Below are 20,406 nucleotides of genomic sequence, written 5' to 3' on the forward strand. Positions count from 1 at the left end.
CAACGTAAGGTCGGTGACCTAAATTTTGCTTCCTCTAAGCGCAAAGCTACGGCAGCCCCGCTGCAATGTGTCTTCTTCTTGCTGTGCATTATTTAAAATATATATCGGGTACTGAGCGCTAGCGAAAGTACCAGAGGTACGGCATTGAGTGTAATAACGAAATTACTTCAATTGTAATTATGTGAACTGGTAGTAGAATCAGAGAGCGCAGTACTTTTAGCTTCCAAAATATTGCAATGTATTTATCCGGTTAAATAATCTACTTTTGTAATTATTACAAGATTCAATAAATCGCTTGGACATGCACTCGCAATGCGCACGTCAAATGCTTCGCGCTGTGACTGCCTCCTCTCGTCGCGCTTTCTCTATTCGTTCTCCTCTGCACCTTCGCAAATCTTCTTCTCCTGTCTGGCGCTCACATTTATCTGTACCCAATCGCCTCTTCTCGCAGACTCACAATAACAATACTACACGGACGAAATCTACGGAATACTTGGGTGTTGTTTACGACGACACTCGAATCAAAAAATATAGCGCAGAAATCAAGATTGAGGGTCATGTGATAAGCGGTGGCGATTACTGGACGGCACTTGACGCTGCCAAAGCCTACGATGAGCTCGTAGCGCTATATTGCGATTCGAACGAGCCTCGAAACTTTCCAGAAGGCCATGAATTGGAAATTGACCAGAAGGAAGCTGTTGATATGGATTGGGAGGCTCCTGTTGCAGGAAATCGCCATGCAGACATCATTCCTCCCATACCGCAGACTTATTTAAGTCTTGACGAAGTCCAGAAAGCTCTTGAACGGGAGAAGGCTATTGATGTGTATACCGTGGACTTAAGTGGTAAGAGTGGCTTGGCCAACTATATGGTGTTCGTCACGGGAAGATCGCAAGCCCATATGCGACGTATGGCTGATTTGTTGATTAAATCGTTAAAAGCGAGAGAAATTGTGGACGATTTCGACTATGGAGTGGAAGGACGAGACTGTGACGACTGGATGATTGCTGACTGCAATAATATTGTAGTACACTTTATGCGTGCTGATACAAGACGAATCTTAGCACTAGAAGATCATTGGGAAAATATGGTGGACGACAAACATAGCGTCTATGGTGATATGAGTGAAGACGAATATATGGACAAGTTTGGCACAAGTGAACTCATGGAGTATCTAGATGACGAAGACCATCCGAACGAGGACGATGAGGGAGAAGGCTCCGGTGTTGAGTGGAAATAATTGATTGAGATGGTAGAGAAAATCACAACATTTGTTCGTTAGTGTGTCAGTTGTCGTTCCATTCGTTTTTTTTAGTAAAAAGACATTCAAGTCAAAACAATTTTCATTGCTAATAAATACCCTTTTGTAGCTCCACGATACGCTATCTACATGTACGGTTATCGCGAAAGCACAATGTTTTCACCAGACTACACGTACTTTTGACTGTTTCCATTGTTGAAAAGCAAAGTTGTTGACAGCATCAAGTAAGCAGAAGCATGAATCGGTGTGGTTAAGCTCATTGTAGACCAGAAAGCTTCAAATGGACAAATCAAAGCAACTTCGAAAGCGAACATAGAAGCAAACGCAGTAGTTGATCAAAGGAGTGATGAGTCCTTATCAACTGCCGCGAATGCATCTGATGCTCACAACTTACAAAGAAACTATCAGGATCTACAGCATCAACGAGGGTAATGAGCCTCGATCCACTGAGTCTGCTGATGAATCACTTCGTAAGTGTCAGATGCCTCAATAAGCCACATTCAAAATACTTTGACCAACGATACGCTGTACACATCCGCACCACAGAGAGTCATGGGTCTCTAGAGGTTTTGGTTGATACATCAACAAGAGAAAAGTAATGAGTTTTCTCTCACTTGTATCTGCTTCAATTGATTCCATCGGCCAATTCGGTGAGGCATTGTCACTGTCTGGGAGAAATGAGTCCCAACACGCGTCACAAAGTCTCGACTTATCGGCACCTTCTTGCAGCTCATTTACATCACAACCTCTAGATCTACCACCGTGCAGCAGCATCTGCGATACATGAATCCAACTTTCGTCGCAAACAATTCAACTCGCGCTCAAGCCGTCCCGTAGGGCTCGTCTTTTCTTCTCCTTCTGTATTTATTCTACTTCTGTCGTTCGCACTGTCACTGTCGCTGCTATTCCGGTTGCCTCTTCGTCTAGTTGTCACGTTGCGCAAACTACGTAAACTACGTAGACTGCCATTGCTACTGTTGCTGTTAAAGCTCACACCATCTGACGTAGTAGGTGTCGTTGTTGCAACTGAAGGCGGTCGTTGGTACGGAGTCATTCGAGCCGATCGCGGTGAGATCTCGGGTGATGAGGACGTCGGAGATGTTCGAATTCGAGACACGCCAAGTTTCTTACTCGTGTAGAGTTTCGATGTCGTCACATTTGCTGCGGCTTTAATCTCTTCTGGTAACGTCAATTCTCTCTTTCTCCGTCGCTGTACCAAAGATTCCAAAGGCTTGATCATCTCAACATCAGATCTCTCAAGTTTCGGGCTCTCAGTGGAAGAATTGCCATTGCTACTACTCCTTTCTCCACTCTGTCGTTGTGTCTGTAGCTTCACTAATGCCTCGGTCAGATATTTATTCTGTGCTCGTTTTTCATGCACTTTCTTCTTATAATGTGCAACTTGTGTCTCAGCTTGTAGTAGACCTTGGTCTTTTTCCTTGACGACATTTAAAAGTCGCTGTTCAAAGCTATTGCTTGTTGCAACTGCCGTATCAACTCGACATTGCAAAGCTTTGATTTCCCTTCTCAAGATTCTGTTCTGTTCAAGATGTTGGAGCGTCTCAGCCTTGGCTTTTGCTACTTGTTGTGTTAATCGATCCCGATCTTGCTTCCCTGCCTCATCGTATCGTGTCCAATAATCCTGTTCTTGTTGTAATAGACTCTTAAGTGCCGCTATTTCAAGCACAAGTGCCTCTTCCTTGTCCGTCGCTTTTTGTTGAGCTATTGCAGCATCTTCAACTTGTCTCTGAATTTGATGCTGAAGTTGCGTGACGGTCTGTGTTGCTTCTTGTGTCCACTCACTCTGTTGTTGTTTCGTTTGTGCTAGTTCCTGCGTTAAAAGCTCATTATGACGCGTCAACGTTGCAACTTGCTTCTCCAAAGCAGAGACTGCACGCGTAAATTCACTCTGCATCTGACTGATCACTTGGCGATAGTACACATCGTCCGCCATAGCTCGTGAAAATAAGGTCGTGTGCCGCGTCCCACGTAGGCCTTTTTGGACTTTTTGAATTAGGCGGGAGGTTTTCGGCGCGAAAACTCGATCCTTTTGAAAAGTTTGATTGGAGAATTAAATTGCTGAAATTGTAAAGTAATTACTGCTTGAATTAATGAGAAAATTTTATTAGTTTGATTGGAGAATTTAATTGCTGAAATTGTAAAGTAATTACTGTTTGAATTAATGAGAAAATTTTATTACTGTGTCTACTCATGTCATACATTATCAGATATAACATATTTTGATTCGTGGACCAATTAAAAAATCTCTCTCCTCTACCCTGACACCAATGCGATCGTATCCTCTTGTTCTTCTCTTCGCTTTTGTTGTCGTATCACGTGAAGCCAGCGCTGATGACACTCAAGATCGTAAACAAGTTCATGGTCTCACCAATTTCAAACATTTCAACAACTCCGACGAGGAGAGACTAATAGAAGAACTGTGTGATCTTAGCCGAGACTTTGTTGGTACTATGGAGATCTTTGGTACGAGGATGGTCAACAGGGATTTCGACGGAGATTTTGTTGAACACTTCAGACCATTTGCCGATTTAAATCAATCACCTTTTAAATCGTCAACTTATAAGCTGGTTATTGACTATGTCGCCAGTGGTTTTCAAACGGAATCCGCTCAGCACAAAGCACAATACTACTTGTTACGTAGACTCTATAGTGACATTAGACTGTCACGGTACCTACAGGAGGCCATGACAACCGAATGGGCCGTAGATGCTGTGAGGTTACAAAAAACGCAGATGATCGACTGGCACAAGAGAGGGATTACGCTAGCTGATTTTGTGGAAAATACAAATGCAGCTTACGGCCCAGGAAAAATCAACTGGATGAATCCTTATTTCTCTGTATTTGTCGCTTTTGCCCGCGGCTTTGAGGGTCCACCTGCAAAGTATCCTCATCTTTACCTGCTGGGAGAGTTAGCAAAAAAGAACAATGGTTTGGGACATGTCATCGAAAAGATACTCTCAGCATCGCAACCGAAAGTAGCTGGTGAACCTGCACCTATCCCGATGCATGGTAGGTCAATTCTCAGAGATTTGATTCAATATTGGACACATCAGAAAACACCACCAGTCAAAGCATTCCGTGTTCTCTTTGGTGATATGCAGAGCGCCGAGATTCTGAATTCGCTGACTCTTTCATTCTGGACCTATTGCAAGAAGTTGTTATGGCCGAATGAGGACAGGTCCGAGTTGTTATTTCGCGGGCTGCTGGAACACGTAAATAACAACAAAAAAGAATTACGTCAAATTCTTGAGAGCGCAAAACAGGAACCACTGACGAAAGCCGATGCTTTAGCTGTAGAGAGCAAGTTGGTTGCTCTCAAAGAAAAAGAACATTCGGTGTCGACCTAAATCATGGATTTGCGAGTGGCTTTAGATAATTTCGTTGCGAATAAGGTTGGTTTTGAATTCGTTTTTCTATACTTGCGGGGTTGTTTGCTAACTACATTTTGACCGCAAATGATTAAGAGGTCAATTTTAACAAATTAATAAAAGGTCAATTTTTCACAAATTATATAGAGGTCAATTTGTTTAAAATTAAAAACGTGTTGATATCTTTACTTTCCTCCACATTTTATGCTAAAAAGCCAGTGATTAAAAAAAATGCGCTTTTTATTCTGCAAAAAAAAAGTTTCATCCGGTAAATTTTAGTATCTGTTTGCTTACTCCTAATGTGATTTCTTATAGATACCTAATGTAAATATCATATATGGTGTTTTATGACATATCACTGACGTTCTGACGGCGCTTCCGTGCACTTTGCACAGAGGAGGCTTTGACTTTCAGACTCCGGACTCACAAACTCATAGAGGTCGAGCTCATGCGCTCCTACCAGGAGCGGAATTGAAAGCATTTCAGTTATTTAAAGCTGGATATTTGCTCTGCTATTTCAAAAACGGACGTTCTACTTAATGTTTGAGGGTACAGTACACAAGATTCAGTATCCTTGCCACGTTACACTTCCTGTCCACCGGGCATATAAGAGCGGGATCGTTATATCTCACATTTAACACTGAGTGTGCCCGCGCTTGCTTCGAGGTATCAGGAAACAGCTCGATTTTTTTATCTCCACGACTGTGAATAGTCGGATGTTGCGTGCTTGCTATTTGGTCTAATAGACTGTTTGTCTTGGCTCTCTGTCATTGTATCGCGCTCCTTGCACATGACACTCAGTTTTATCGAGATAGATCACTGATTTTGCTACAAAGTATAGCTAAGCTGATATCGGCAAGTCGGTTTGGATCGTCAGCCCTTCCCCACAAGACATAGGGACCCCGTGATGTGTCAAAGGCACTGGAGGGATCACCAAACATTTATAAAATTGGGTTCGAGTGTGTAGAAATGTGTACTGCGTAACTTGACGCAACCTCAATGGGTCGAACAACTAGGTTTAGCGTCGCGGTCTTTCCGCGCGAGTGCTCCGATAGATATACTCCAGAACGCAAATTACGCGTTGTTAATGGTAATATGTTGAATGGTGAGCAGATGACATCTTCAATCTGGCGCTAAGTACCTTACGTAATGTTAACTAATCCGTATAGCTTGGATCTCTCTCCGATACAATGGTTGCAGGAATGCTTTACTGGCAAAACACCTTGTCAAAAGAGCGGCTTGGCGGTATCCCCTCTGCTCATAAAGACCACAAACTGGTACTACTGGATGTGATTTTATTGGAAGACCGCAAATGAAGTTTATACTGATAGACCCTCGATTCACACGGCCCAGCATGGACGCGCTAGTCTCGACTACATTTGATCCTGTCAACACGGTGGCAGTCACGACGGGATCAGTGTCGTGCAGGACTCTGCCCGGACAGGTCGGAGGTGCCACCGCATATAGCAAAGATTTAGCCTGTTGGCACGTTTCACACGTGTGCATATATGTACTTACCTACTTATAGATAATGGGCCAACAATACATAGCGCTCACTGAGCAGTATGGCCTACCTTCCCAAAACGGCCACGTCATGCGCTTCGTACAGTATTCTGTACTTGCGCGCTTCATTTAAAGAACCACTATTCCCTGAATGCCATGTGGATAGTGCTGATATAGCAATTCGTAGAAAGCCTACGGATTAAGCATTGCGGTGTTGGCTTGTAGCCGCGCGCTTCAAAAACGCAACATATGAATATTCAAATTTATTTCTTTCAAAGATTTTAGCTGAGCAACATATGCTGTGTGTGACAATCAATTGATAACATCGTCATCGTAATATGCGACAGTATAATAAGGCAAAAAAACTATGCCATCACGAATACCTGGCTCGGCTTTCAAGTTACTTCATATATGTGTACTTGGCAGAAAGAAGAAAATGTTCTTTAAGTCTCTGTGAGAGATGTGGTGACATCGCTGTGCGCAACGACACACGATCTGCATAGATTACAAACAAATTAAACGCAGCAAGATATACCTCAAACTTGACGAGGGCATTGTTCATGGCAAGCTCCTTTTTGTGGGCATGGGAGTTCTTCTCAGCGGCCATCGGCTGGTGATATCTAAATGTTGTCTCGCAATCATGCTCGTTTGTATATTTTTTTTATTTTATCGACGCAATGCAGAGCCGTATGCAAAGTCTGAAGAGTTAGACGACGCGGAATTACAGATCTGGTTTCGGAGGGAAAATCGGGGCACGCAAGACGCTTTCTTTCACAGCCTTGAAGGCCGCCTCTTCGGTCACACCTCAGCACCATTAACCCCCCCCCCGTTACCAGTGATCGATGAGCGGTCCTGTCATCTCATCATTGTTTAAACTGCACCTAAGCAAATAGTTGTTCTTGCCAAACAACTTCCTCACGTCCTTCTGGGAGAATTACCTTTGTATCTTTGCGAGATATGCATGTGGGCCCTGCTTTGGACTGAGGCGACCCAGAAAGGAGGTATTGTCGGTGCCAGTGAGCCAGTTGTCTATATTTGCAAATAGCACAGATACTTGAGCAGATGTGCGAAATTAGTTCTCCGCATTCGACTATACGTGCTCGGCACGACTAGCGACTGAAAATCGTCAGAATAGGTCTCTGCGAAGTCGCAATTTGACCTTATCTGATTTGTCACAAGCAGACTAAATGTCGCTGGTGCAGTAAACAGTTCATGTGCCATAACAGCCACTCCTGAACATTCAGCTCTCGCACAATGATAAACATTGCTGTCTCTGATCAGCAACTTATGACAACTATCAAATATGCCATGTGCACTGACAAAGTCCAGCCGACCATGCTGTTGTTCTACATCATTCCTTTCTAGAATCGACTTTAGCACTCAAATCGTGAGGACATTATAATTTGCCATTTTGTAGTAGCCTATTTTTAATAATGAGCCGGTGCCGAATGTCGGAAACTACTTTCTCTCATCAAATCTGCAGTGCAATTTGGACGGAAGAGGTCGACAACATCGTCACACTGTTTTTAGCGAGGGCCATTGCCAATTGGGTCAATTTATGGTTCCCGGATACAAATCATAATCATGACGCACTCGTTTTGATACGCGTGGGAGAGTTCTCGGCACCACGTCGTTATATTATTTCAGCAAAGAATAAACTGATTTGCAGGATTTGTTACAATACATGTTAAACCATTCGCTCAGTGATATGTAAGTATCCCAAATAATAAATTCATCCATCCCGATTGATGAGGTTGGCTCCACCTCTGGCACCAACCTTATCATATGGTAATCTTATCATCTTGTAGATTCTTGCATATATCCCTGAAACATAGATTGTTAGCCCAATAAGTACTTTTGCTGAAGGGAGCGAGGGGAGACTCACAATTTCTAGGGCTACTTTGGTCACTGTACTCACAAGCATAGGATCAGCTCGCCACTTACCCGGAGGGCTTCACTGATTCGGACGATATGCCTGTCACGCGGACGTGCTGACCCAGTCATATCGTCAAATTGCGGAACGGATGGACCATCTTTCTTATCTTAAGATCCTGGCCTTCTAATCACGACTTCTAGTCGCCCTTCAGCATCTCCAGTCCTGGCATGAAACGCTATGAAGCAGCTGCTTCCAGTCCTGGCCTAATAACAACAGCTCACCACTGATCGTAACCGTCCCGTCAGAGATACCATGACATACAGTTGTTCTGTCTCGTCTCAAAGAAGATACGCTTCGTAATCTGTATCAGACAATCGTCTTTTTTACGGTCTCTTTATGAGACTTCAGCTTAATCTGCCTTTGACTTTCATACCGTTTCCACGTTGCGAGATGCAAGGATGTTGTATTTGTATTTGAAGCTGTCAATGCCTGTGTGTATTGTCGACCATCTCCGACAATCAAGCTTGGTACATAATAGCACATATATCTCAAACTAATCAGGACTTTCCACAATTACATACAGCTCGGTGAGTTGATATCACTGAATCTTTTTGAAATTGAGACTTGTGGACGACAAAAGAGCGCTTGTTCGGCTCTTTACAGATGAGAAAGATTCATGTGCAAAAGAGCTATCATGGTCCGGAAAGCAACTTCTGCTAATTTGATACCGCAGTATTGACGTGTTTGGTCTGCAAAATTCATCGCAACTATTGCGCTTGTCGACAAGAAAGCTGGGCCACCTAAACTGTTCCAGCTTATCAGTAACAAAACGAACGTCATCGTGTCCACAACGAACTGACGCAACAGCTATCGCCTTGGTGACAGGCACGAAGGACGTCAGTCGTGCGGAGTAGAGACGGTGAACTTGGTGAAATTGGTGAATGGTTCTGCCGTATGTTTTATTGTGCCAGGATAGGACTCTGTGACTTGTAATGTCTTTCACCTTTCAAAATACTTCAGCTTTTGCACCGAGATTGATCTGTATGTTGTAACAGCCATGATCGCGTTTTTCTCGGGACCAGTTAGCATAATTATGTATGCAAGGGAGACAAATTTCTTTTCGAGTATGCCCTGAAGAGCAGTCATTGTTGAATGAAAAAACATCACGCCAATTTGCGTAGTGTCATTAGATACAATATAGGCGTGAGCCTGGTCCACATCGTGGTGGTAGTATTATCGGGTTGCGCAAAGTAATATCGTGTACGTTTCCATTTGACTACTCAGATTACCAAAAAGCGGTCTTTAAAAGGGTGATGGGGCTCTGTAGAGTAAAAATCGTTGTTGGTGGGGACTGCTAGCCTTATGAAATACAATACGCTATCCTTAAATTAGAGCTAAACAGATGTTCAAGTATCTGAAAAATAAGAAGTAATGCTTAACGCATGAAAATAAAATCATATTTACATTGACTAATTTTGGTTTCACTTTCGAGTGAAACGGGCAGACCTATCTAATGTGCGCGTTTTAGCACGGTTTTGTAGAGTCAAAACCTCTTTTGCGCAGGGTGCACATCAACTTGCATCGTGAATTTGGTGATTGTGAAAGGCCAAAGTGTGTAGTTTGCCGAAATTTTGTCGATATTTGTTTTTTTAGCATTGCTTGTCATCTTGATCAAGCAATTGAGGAGCTATTCAGCGAGACATCCACCTCGGTGAGGAGGAGCGAGGTGAGAGAGAGAAATAATACGAGGCGAAGCGAATACTTGACACAACCTTGTTTTGTTTTGAAATCAAGACCGCAATGTAACAGCTCAAAATTTGTAAACTTGTGCACTTGACTCTAACACATCTGGTTAAATTGTGTCAATTACAATACGGTACAATTGCACAAGATTCACATAACACTTGTTGTAAGTGTTAATATTGATAAGTACATGAAGGTTATAAATCACCGATACGAACGGGCCAAGGTGCACGCGGGCCGCTAGTCGCATGTTAGAACATAAAGACGACTTTATTATGAAAATTAGTACAGCGGTCATATTTGGTTTGAGCCTGACCAGAATGAATCTTTAATGATGTGTTCTTGGAATAGCAGCGCAGCAATCACAATTTGTTTTCAGAAAAGCCTGGTTCCTCTCAGGGTAGAGCCGCACAATTCCAGCTGTTGTCTGTCTTTTAACGCGAACTCCGAGTGTCGAAGCTTCGTCATCGCGAGATACACGGCAGAAGATAAGAGTGAAAAAAACAAATCCGTTGAACTTGATAGACTCTTAGTCAGATCCCCGATAGAGTCATGGAATACTCTGCTCTCGCGAAATTGATTAAAAATCACTGAATAGCTGTTTCCAGGACAACTAGATCAGCTTAACAAGATTTTCTCTATCGAGGATCCCAATGAGATCAGAAATTTGGCGACCAACAATAAAAAAAGTAGTCTCACCAAGCACATCCTGTAGCAGATTAACCTAGTGCCGGCGGAGAATCGACCGTGAGACTGCTGATGTTGAGTGTCGAGACCTTTGATGGCCGGGCGAGAAAGACATTTGGTTCTGTTTGAGGAAAATTGAGAAGGCCATGAATCTTGCCTTGCTTAAAACGGTGTCACACCGGTCGCGGTTGCAGTTTACAAGCTAGAAACTCACGCAAGGTATCGGCACTCGTGTGCAATACTTGGATTAAGAGGAGTTTGCAACGTCGGAAAAATGAAGCGACAGCCGTCGCGAGTATTTGCGCTGGCAAAAAAAATTAGAAGTCAAAAACCCATATTGCCACAATGACGTTTGAAACTCATTGGAAGCGGTAACGAATTTCATCTTCGTTCAAAGTCTCGGAACAATTGCCACTCATATCGAGACTATCTATCTCTACCAGTTAAATATCTACAAGCTTGCTTGAGGCGATGGACCCAATCCATGGTGGGGAGGAAGAAATATGTATTTAGGCGGCTGACATTTCTGCTATACCCGCCGATGTTTGATTGGCGGTAGAATACATCTGCATTTTTTTAATCGTTTTGCACCTTACAGAAGCACAAAGGGTCGAGCTATCATGGGACAGCTGACGACAAGCGCTTCACGAGGATTGTAACGGGATTACGCGTACTATGGTAAGAAGGGTAAATCACATGAGATGGTGTGACCGTACAAAGGTGTGGATTACATAAGAAGGTGTAACCACACGATAGTGTGGCTACTTAAATACAGTTTCAAATCTAAGCAGAAAGGTGTTTTTGCCTTGGCTAAGGTATTGGGTACTCTTGGAGGTAGCGGATTGCGATCCGCTATACTCGTACTGGTTCTAGTATAGAACGTAAGGTCGGTGACCTTAGTAAACTTCCTCGAAGAAAAAAGCTGCGGCAGCTCCGCTGCGCTTAATATCACTCGTAGTTAATCCGTAACAACTGATTCTGTGAGGATGGAGCAATTCTAAGATTTGCTTTAGGGCATCCAGGACGGGCTTAATGAGCTAATGTCCCTGCTTGGCCCTTAGGACATGCAACACCTTACTTTGCAAGACTCCAAAGCGATAAGCGCGCGCCTATAGGTGTTTCCGAACTAAGAAAAATGCACTGCTAGAGCACCTAGAGAAGCATAAATCGACCTCGACTGTGTCCATGAAGCCACCGTCGACGACGGATGACTCCTCCCGATCCAGGCCGCTCATGTTGAGCGTTAAGACCTTCGCGGGTAAGGATTAAGATTATATTTTACTTTGGGTGAGTGAGGCCGAGATGGCTATGGCAGTCGTTATGCTCCAGAACAAGCAACAGCGCGTGGATCTAGCTATCTTCATGCTCGAGGGCCGAGCGCAAAAATGGGCACTGCGTGCGGTACTTCGGCTAAAGCGGTGTTCCCCTCCTGGATGGAGCGGAGGCTGCAGCTTCTACGGGTGTTCTCGCCGCCTAACAAGGCAAATCGCATGCGATCACGTTTCCTTGCCGTCCGACAGAGCAACAAGGAACTGGTGGACTTTGTCCAAGGTTTGCGTACTCTCATTGCCGTGATGGCAACCGATCCTTTCCCTGAGGAGGTCAAAGTGACCGTCTTTATGGAAGGCCTCCGAACTTACTTGGCCAGAATGGAAGTCTCCCGTGTGCACCCGTCTTCTTATAAGAAGCAGTGAATGTGGTATTAAATGCCGAACTCAACTATAAGTTGGCACGACTTGGTTGGAGTCAACACTTTAGCAGCTTGTTGAGCGGGCCTAAGCCGATGGATCTCAGCTTATCTATTAAAGAGGAGGTAGAGCACCGAGCTGCCGAGCAGCGTTCTAACACCTGGTGATGTTTTCGTCAAACCGACGTCCCGCTTCTCACCAGTCTTCTGGTTTGTCGCGGGGAAACGACAGCACCCAGTTGACGCGGGGTGCCTTACTGGGATAAAACTGTGTTCTGTTAAACTCCAAAGAAGTAGAGGGCAGCACGGCTCAGCCCGGAATAGCTCCGTGCTCATTAACACGGAACGTGCATGCACGCCGAGCTTGCACGTCGTAATAAACGACCGTGAAGGGCATTGATAATCGTGGAGGCCCTTATTGATTCCGGGGCGTCGGGCAATTATGCTCGACGCTCCACGACAGAAGGAAATCAGCTGTATGATGAGGCGCTGAAATCTCGGTTGAGTGATACCGTCACTGTGCCGAAGCTCCCTGGAGACCTCGGTGTCAAGTTTCTTGACGTCGATAGCGTAGAACGCTGCTTACGCTAAGACTTGAATATAAGGTATGATCTTATCCTTGGTATGGCATGGTTGGAACACCATGAGCCATGGATCGACTGAATGTCAAAGAGACCTGGGCGCTACGCGCACATCTCCTGGTGAAGCTTCGGTGAGTCATGATCCCACCTCTACTAGAAAGCTGAAGCGCTATTGGCGCGGGGATGGATCGTGACGATCAATGTGCTGGAGATCGGAGTATCCGAGTTGGACAAGGGTCCCGGGCATGGCTCGCGAGCTGAACGTGGAGTGAACTGAGTACTGTTCAAGTATCAAACAGTTGCCACATGCCAAGAGTGGCATGGTCGGATGAGGCCCGGGGCGTCGAGGGCGAGGCTCCGGTGATGCGCGTGATTTGGCACGAAGTCCACTGATCTCTGCTAACGTTTTGAAGCAGCTGCTGCATGTTAAGAGTGGCATGGCCGAACGAGGTCTGAGGCATTTTGGGCAAGGCTCTTCTGATGCGCTTGGAGTGGCACGTTATTCACTGGACAAAGACTACGGTAATAGCGTCTCTTCGTCGAATAATGTTGATAACATCAAAGATTCGATGGAGCAGAGATTGGGGAGACTGGAAGACGCTGAGTGCATGTATCAACTGGTCTCGTCCAGACGAAAATCCTCTTTAGAGAAATTATCTGCAAGACGCCGGGTGTCGACCCTGACTCAGGGTGTGTCTACGATAGCGCACAGCTAACACCCTTGTGAATGGTATGACGGGAGAGAAAGATGGCGATGTCACGTCGAGGCTATTTCCGCGGTGGATGCTCTACTCGAGCTGGTCAAGATGTCAGTCGAAGAGTTTGGCGGCTTTTTGAATGCGGCAATTTAGCTGAGGTGGTCATTGTACGACCGAACGAGTAGATTAAATTGTCGTCACTTCGAGATGAGTTGGTCCTGGAGGACACTGAAAGGGTGCCTAGTGCACGAAGTGGATCGTTAATCCTGAAGAATTTATTGGATCCGTACTATATTTTGGTAAGGAAAGCTAAGAAATTCGTCTCCAAGACGCGCCGTCGGTCTTACCTCTGGACCGAGGTGTGCATCATGAGATCGACCTGGTTTCGAGGACCAAATACTGCGTAAGGCGCCAATCACTCCTGCCCAAGGAGCAGTGTGACGTCGTTGACGCCTTTTTTTGTGCGAAGCACGACGCTGAAATGGTGCGTGAGAGCAAGTCTTCCCATTGAAAACCTACATTTTGTTGAAGGAAGCCGAACGGCAAGTAGCCCCTAGAACAATATGGGTGGTTGGACAAAGTACAGTGTACTCGCCTGGTAGATGTTTAATACCAATTGCTCATGACAGCGAGTGATATCCGGTGGGTACTCCGAGCGGCATGCTCCGGGAGTGGCTGGTGATGTGTCAAATGCACCAGCAACATTTATTTATCTTGTGACACAGATGTTCAGGCCTCACCGAGCGCATTCGTCCATAGTCGTGCGAAGCACAGGAAGATGAAGCGAACCACATCGTCCATTTAAGAGCGGTGCTCGAGTGCATGCTAACGAACAAGCTGATAGCTAACGCAGTTAAGATCTTCGGCGCTGAAGAAATTCCCTTTCTAGCGCGATTCATTGGGAAGTGTGGGCTTCGAGTGGATCCTGCTAAGGTTAAGGCCATTATGGACTGACGTTCTTAAGAAAACGAAAAGGCCTTGCGCATGTGGCTTGGTCTCGCCAACTAATTGCACGGCCATTGTCGAATTTCCTTAAAGGATGCGGAATGGTGTTGAGACACCGAGCGTCGAGAGGCATTTTATAGGATCAAAGACAGCCTCCTTCATGCACCAATACTGGCGTTGCCAGACCCCGATCGTCCTTTAGTGGCGTCTGTGACGCTGTGGACTTTGCCATTGGCTGTGCACTGCTGCAAGTAGACGCCGAGGGGCGAGATCGGGTGATCGCGTTCGAATCTCGCCAGCTCAAGGCTGCGGACATGATCTACCCAGTCAACGACAAGAGTTACTTGAAATATAGTATGCACTTGTTATGTTCAGAGTGCACCTGCTTGGATCATAGCCGTTTGTGATCTACACAGATCATGCGTCACTACGCGCTGCGACTTAACGCCTCACCTCTTTCAGAGAATGGCCAGTTGACTTTTCTTCTTTGCATAATATAACTTTAAGGTGAAGTATACGCCAGGAAAGCTGATTGCTTTGACTGATGCGTTGTCGCGCCGCATACGTGGGTGATGGTATGTGTGAAGCGCTGCTACAGACTCTCTAGAGCAAAGGGTTGGAAACTCGGCTTGTCGGTGGGATTGCGCGCACGGTTACAAAAATATTCGTTGAGTAACGGGTTGCTGAATTATAGCATCGATTCGACGGATACGCCACGAATTGTGGTTCCTCACGGTGAGAATTTCATAAAACGTATCATTTATGAGGCCCACGACACCTCACTCAGTGGTTCTCTCGGTCGTGAGAAGACGTATAGCTCTGTGAGTTGCCACTACTGGTGGCCCAAGCTGTACGAATGGGTGAGCACGTATGAGAAAATGGGTCAAAGGGTGAAGCCGTCCCCCAAACCGGCGGCGCCGCTGGCCAGTTAACTGACACCCTCGAGTTATGGCAGTCCATGTGTATGGACTTTGGGTTTGGCCTGCCGAAGGATTCGGCGGGCAACACGAATGTGGTGGTCTTTGTGAACCGATGCCTCATCTTGTGGCAGTGTCGGACGCCATCGACGGTGTAAGTACAGCGACGCTGTTTGTGGATCTTTTATTTCGACAACATGGAGTTCCGGAGTCAATTGTCTCCGACAGAAACCCACGCTTCACTGGAAATTTTGATCGACAACATTCAGGGTGCTGGGCACCAAGATGACTATGTCAACGGCGGATTATCCGCAGACCGATGGTCAAACTGAGCGAGTGAGTCGCGGCGTTGAAGACATCCTTTGCAGCGTCCGCGCCGAGACGCCGAAGCGCTGGAACACCATGCTGCCACTGGTGGAGTTCGCTCTGAAGAATGCAGTGCATGCGTCTACCGGCAAGACGCCGTTCTATGTGAACGGGCTTCTCAATCCTCGCATACCGCTGACGCCGACATCTCATGCCTCAGGGCTTGGTGGGGAAGGAATAGCCGGACGACAAGCTGATGTCAGCCCCGTTGTTGTCAGTAAAGAAGTCGATCTACTTCTTGTCTACCAGACTGAGTGTCTTACGACACGTTCGCGATGCAACGTCTAAAAATCAAGACATCAGAAAGAATATGCAGATAGAGTAAGCACTAGATATGTTGAAAACTTTGAGGTCGGAGACATGGATATAATATATGCTAAAACCTTCCTACACATGCGACATCTGCTATCTTTTTGACGGAGCTCTATCCACGGTTCATTGGACCTTTTAAGGTCGTGGCCAAATGAGGCCTTGCGTATACGCTAAACCCTCCAAGAAGGATGCACCCACCCGGTGATTTTAGTGGGCTTGCTGAAGCCGTACCCGGATCCAGCGCAACTGAACGCGGAAGCGTTGGCGAAGGGGCGGCGCCTTTAGGCGCTCGGCCACCCAGAAGCTGAATCAGCAACTGGTTTTGAGCCTGGAGTGCAACAATTCTCGTTTCCAACAGCGTAAGGCGCTCCACCGCCGCTCGTAGTGACGCATTCGTCTATTGGACGTCTAAGAGCCCCGTGATAGTTCTCAACGTGAGGCAGCCGGTGCACAAATTGCTCTAAGCTCTCAAGATCTTCCGCACAGCGGTATGCGACCCCAGCAAGGTGCTCGGCGGAGTGCCGATGACGACGGACTTGGAAATCCAGAGCTCAAAAAGCATCGCGAGTCATCGGGCGACGTCGTCATCGCCCGCCACTGGCTCTTCTCGATGAGAGCAATGGCGTACACTTTCACGTGGAACGCCTTGCAAGTCGACGTCGTCAACAGGATCAAACTCAATATGTTGTGAAGTTACGGGAATACCAAACTTCGAGAACGTTTGGGTGTTTGAGATGTTACGTCGGCAAGACTGCCCACACGTCGTGGACGCATATTATCAGAAGAATCATGACGATTCGCGTCGTCGTACGCCCCGCGCTTCTCGGTAATAGCCAGGGAAACAGAAGGACCATGAACTAAGTGTCCACAAAGTCTAACTCTCTCGATCATTGTCAAAAAGAAATCGATCTCACATGATAAGCTTAGATAAGCAGAACAAATATCTTTTACATTAGTCGCTTGACTACAAGGGAACCACTGTTGCAGATGGACCAGACGAAAAGATCCGTTCTCGATCGAGCTCTCCAAAGGCACTATTGTTCTGCCTGAATCATGGCTGAACACTTGGCCATCTCGGCGTCTCTTATTCACGAAGAAACTTTCCCCGTTTTATTGAAAAACGGGACGAACGCTTTAATCAGCGATCCCACAGTAGAGCTGGCTGTCCTCCTGCCGACGCTTATTATTTCACCCAGTATACGAATTTGAGCTTTTATATTTACACAAAAAATGACGACCAACGGAGACTTAATGCTATCAACTCGTAGAGAATTATCAGAATACTGTTAAAATAAGCACCGCCAACCTTTTCTTGACTATATCAAGCTACGAAGTTAACATTCGTCCACAATTATTACTCCGTGGTGATAAGCAAAAGAGGTAAGACATTTGGTCCTACCCATTAATTCGTCGAATATATCGTTAAATTGGTCATGATCATGATCAACGAATTATTCAAAAATACTTCGTGACCTGAAAGGTTGTTAAATATCATGCGGTGGTGAAGCTTTCTAGGAAGTGGTACATGCCATGTGTTTCATTTGGTTGTTGCAATCACATACACAGCACACAGATAATGTTGAAGTCATCTCCACATCTTTTATTGCTCTGTCTCGGACCCGAACATCGTTTACCTGAGATGCTACCTCATAAGGACGTGATTAGCTTGATTGATATTAGCGTCCTTACATGTAGTACGAGCGCATTTATATCCTCTGTGTCTTCTTGATCAAGCTGCGAGATCCATGAAGTATTTTGCAGCGGGGCTGCCGCAGCTTTGCTCTTTGAGGAAGCGTAATTTAGGTCACCGACCTTACGTTCTTCACAAGAAGCAGTACGAGTGTAGCGGATCGCAATCCGCTACCTTCAAGAGTAGTTAGAACCTTAACCCAAGGCTAATAAACTCTTCTGTTTAAAATGTCAACTCTATTTATTTGATTTATCTGCGGCAAAGCCGCACAATTTTAAATGTATAGATTTTCCTAAATTTTCATAGAAAAAGCTAGATATTTGGTTGCAGACACACCATGACACACCATGTCCCATCTTGTGTCACACGACACACCTGTTACCAGGTAAGTGTAACCCTGTTACATTTATCTCATTCTCCATTAGTAACATGACTCTTGACAGGTCGACATAAAATTATGTCTTACAAGAGGTCAAATATGTGAATCAAGTCTAAACAGCTGCCAAATTTTCAAAAAATATGTGAAAATATTTACGCTACCGCTATCTCTGCACCAACAGGGAGCTTACCCAACACCTTTGCGCATCTATATTGCTCGTGTAAGATAAGGACGCTGGACACTGCAGAATCCTTACGTAACATTCTATGTCTCATCGTTTACATCGGATTGTCTAATGGAATTTATACAAAGTAAACTGCATTCAAATCTGTTCATTTTTTAAACAAATGATCTCGTAAAAAAACAATAACAGTAGATACATCATGTATCGCCGTTATCTCTTCACATGTACAAAAGCCTGAGATCTCTTCATAGCGCATCTTGCTGGCTGTAGTAAGCGCTAGGGGACGCTCCACCGTTATTACGACGCTGACGGATGCGATACACTGTGAAACCCGCGACAGCAACAACAGCGCAAACACCAGCGACAATTCCGACAATTGTTGTCGCTCCAAGACCATTCAAATTAGATTCCGGCCCTTCCGAGCTTCCCGCAGTTGCGAAGGATGTGAATAATGTAGGAGTGTCATCATCATTTTGCTCGGCGTAATCCAATGTTGTGTTTGTATCCGAAAAAGTCGCAGGTGTCTCAGTCGTCATCTGCGCAAGAGTAGCTCCTGTCTCAGAATCCGTGGAAGTAATTTTGGCTGTGTACACTCCGTTTTCAGAGGTCACAGATGAATTCTGTGGCATGTCAATTCCAGTTTTGTTGGCTGAGGTCGTATCGTATGGCATGTCGGTTTCAACTTCCGAGGCATCGGTGGCATCGTACGACATGTTAGTGCCAGTTTCTGTGAAGTAAGCCGTGGAAGCACCAATTGACGTCACTTCATCCGTCTGGTTTGATAATGTAGAATTTGTGACAGTCAAGTCGGGAGTCTGACCGGCTGACGGAGCTCCAGTGGACGGGGCTTCAGTGGACGGCGCTCTGGTAGTCGGAGATGGAACTGGAGTTTCAATCAATTCGTCATCTTTCGTTTGGTCCAGGGTGACCTTCTCACTTGATCCAGGCGCAGTTGATTCGTTTCTCGTAGCTGTTGGGGTCATAAGACTTGCCTCGAACACACAGCCCCAGGCACCAGTCTTGATCTTAGCGCACATGGCATCAACAGGGGCGATACAACTGCCGGAGCTCGAGTAGCTGACCAATGCGTCGCGGCAATCCTGAACGGCGCGGTCGCCCATCTTGGGGCATAACGTTCCGGCTGGCGAATCACCAGAGCCGCTGCAAATAGGCCCTTCAATGCAGTAGGTTGCATCTTGCTCTACAGACACGTTAATGCATGTTTTCGGTCCGGTCGATGGAGGGGCAGGAGTGGTTCTTGGGATCGTTGGAGAAGGGGTGGTAGGTGCAGGCGTAGCAATGGGTCCTGTGGGAGCATTGGGTCCTGTAGGAGAAAGTGGAGAATGAGGTGCCGTTGGAGATGGCGTAGCACTTGGTTTGGTAGGAGTTGGTATGACATCGGAAGCCGTGGGAGCATATGGAGTATTGGGAGAATTAGAGGTCACTGGTGGCGTGGGAGGTGGCGTAAGACCAGGGCCGGTAGGAGCATTGGGACCGGTGGGAGATAGCGTAACATTATAACCCATAGGGGAAGGCGTAGCACCGGGTCCGATGGGAGCATTAGGTCCCGAAGGGGAGTGAGTGACATTGGATCCCATCGGGACAGGTGTAGCACTTGGGCCTGTAGGTGCATTGGGTCCCGTCGGGGTTGGCAGTGCACTGGGAATTGAGGGGCATGGCGTAGCAACAGGTTCGGTGGTAGCATCAGGTCCCGAAGGGAAATACGTGACATTGGTTGATCCCATCGGAGCAGGCGTAGCACTTGGGCCGGTGGGTGCATTAGGTCCAGTGGGAGAAAGAGGAGTAGCAATGGGGCCTGAAGGGTATGGCGTAGCACTAGGTCCGGTGGGAGCATTAGGTCCCGTAGGGGAATGTGTAACATTGGATCCCATCGGGACTGGCGAAGCACTTGGGCCTGTAGGTGCATTGGGTCCCGTGGGAGGATACACGACTTCGGGTCCCGTCGGAGTTGGCTGTGCACTGGGAATTGAGGGGCATGGTGTAGCAACAGGTTCGGTGGTTACATCAGGTCCCGAATACATGACATTGGATGATCCCATCGGAGCAGGCGTAGCACTTGGGCCGGTTGGTGCATTGGGACCGGTGGGAGAAAGAGGCGTAGCAACGGGGCCTGAAGGGTATGGCGTAGCACTAGGTCCGGTGGGAGCATTAGGTCCTGAAGGGGAAT

The 20,406-nt window shown here is 46.2% G+C and overlaps 6 protein-coding genes across 6 annotated transcripts in view; 4 read left to right on the forward strand and 2 right to left on the reverse strand.

Annotated features, from left to right (window-relative positions):
• Window positions 1-301: 301 nt before the first annotated feature.
• On the forward strand, window positions 302-1,240 carry PHALS_00552 (iojap-like ribosome-associated protein; the record flags this gene model as incomplete). The annotated part of the gene is made up of 1 exon (XM_024717545.1): window positions 302-1,240. The coding sequence occupies one exon, from the start codon at window positions 302-304 to the stop codon at window positions 1,238-1,240; it is 939 nt and encodes a 312-aa protein (XP_024572602.1).
• An 86-nt stretch (window positions 1,241-1,326) lies between these two features.
• On the reverse strand, window positions 1,327-3,215 carry PHALS_00553 (uncharacterized protein; the record flags this gene model as incomplete). The annotated part of the gene is made up of 3 exons (XM_024717557.1): window positions 1,327-1,386; window positions 1,439-1,535; window positions 2,020-3,215. The coding sequence occupies 3 exons, from the start codon at window positions 3,213-3,215 to the stop codon at window positions 1,327-1,329; spliced, it is 1,353 nt and encodes a 450-aa protein (XP_024572603.1).
• A 334-nt stretch (window positions 3,216-3,549) lies between these two features.
• PHALS_00554 (RxLR-like protein) lies at window positions 3,550-4,454 on the forward strand (the record flags this gene model as incomplete). The annotated part of the gene is made up of 4 exons (XM_024717568.1): window positions 3,550-3,643; window positions 3,714-3,745; window positions 3,961-4,291; window positions 4,384-4,454. 4 exons carry the CDS (start codon window positions 3,550-3,552, stop codon window positions 4,452-4,454), a joined length of 528 nt encoding a protein of 175 aa, XP_024572604.1.
• Window positions 4,455-17,018: 12,564 nt separating this feature from the next.
• On the forward strand, window positions 17,019-17,349 carry PHALS_00555 (uncharacterized protein; the record flags this gene model as incomplete). Its single annotated transcript, XM_024717579.1, has 2 exons — window positions 17,019-17,160; window positions 17,234-17,349. The coding sequence occupies 2 exons, from the start codon at window positions 17,019-17,021 to the stop codon at window positions 17,347-17,349; spliced, it is 258 nt and encodes an 85-aa protein (XP_024572605.1).
• Window positions 17,350-18,463: 1,114 nt separating this feature from the next.
• Window positions 18,464-19,963, reverse strand: PHALS_00556 (uncharacterized protein; the record flags this gene model as incomplete). Its single annotated transcript, XM_024717590.1, has 1 exon — window positions 18,464-19,963. One exon carries the CDS (start codon window positions 19,961-19,963, stop codon window positions 18,464-18,466), a length of 1,500 nt encoding a protein of 499 aa, XP_024572606.1.
• A 64-nt stretch (window positions 19,964-20,027) lies between these two features.
• Window positions 20,028-20,406, forward strand: part of PHALS_00557 (glycoside hydrolase) — a gene marked incomplete at both ends in the record, with an annotated part of 2,429 nt that continues 2,050 nt past the window's right edge. The window contains one exon of the mRNA XM_024717601.1: window positions 20,028-20,378. Within this exon, the coding sequence (XP_024572607.1) occupies window positions 20,028-20,378 (351 nt within the window). The remainder of the gene's footprint in view (window positions 20,379-20,406) is intronic.

This window comes from Plasmopara halstedii (genome assembly GCF_900000015.1).
Source record: "Plasmopara halstedii genome assembly, contig: Scaffold_113, whole genome shotgun sequence".
NCBI classification, from domain to species: Eukaryota; Oomycota; class Peronosporomycetes; order Peronosporales; family Peronosporaceae; genus Plasmopara; species Plasmopara halstedii.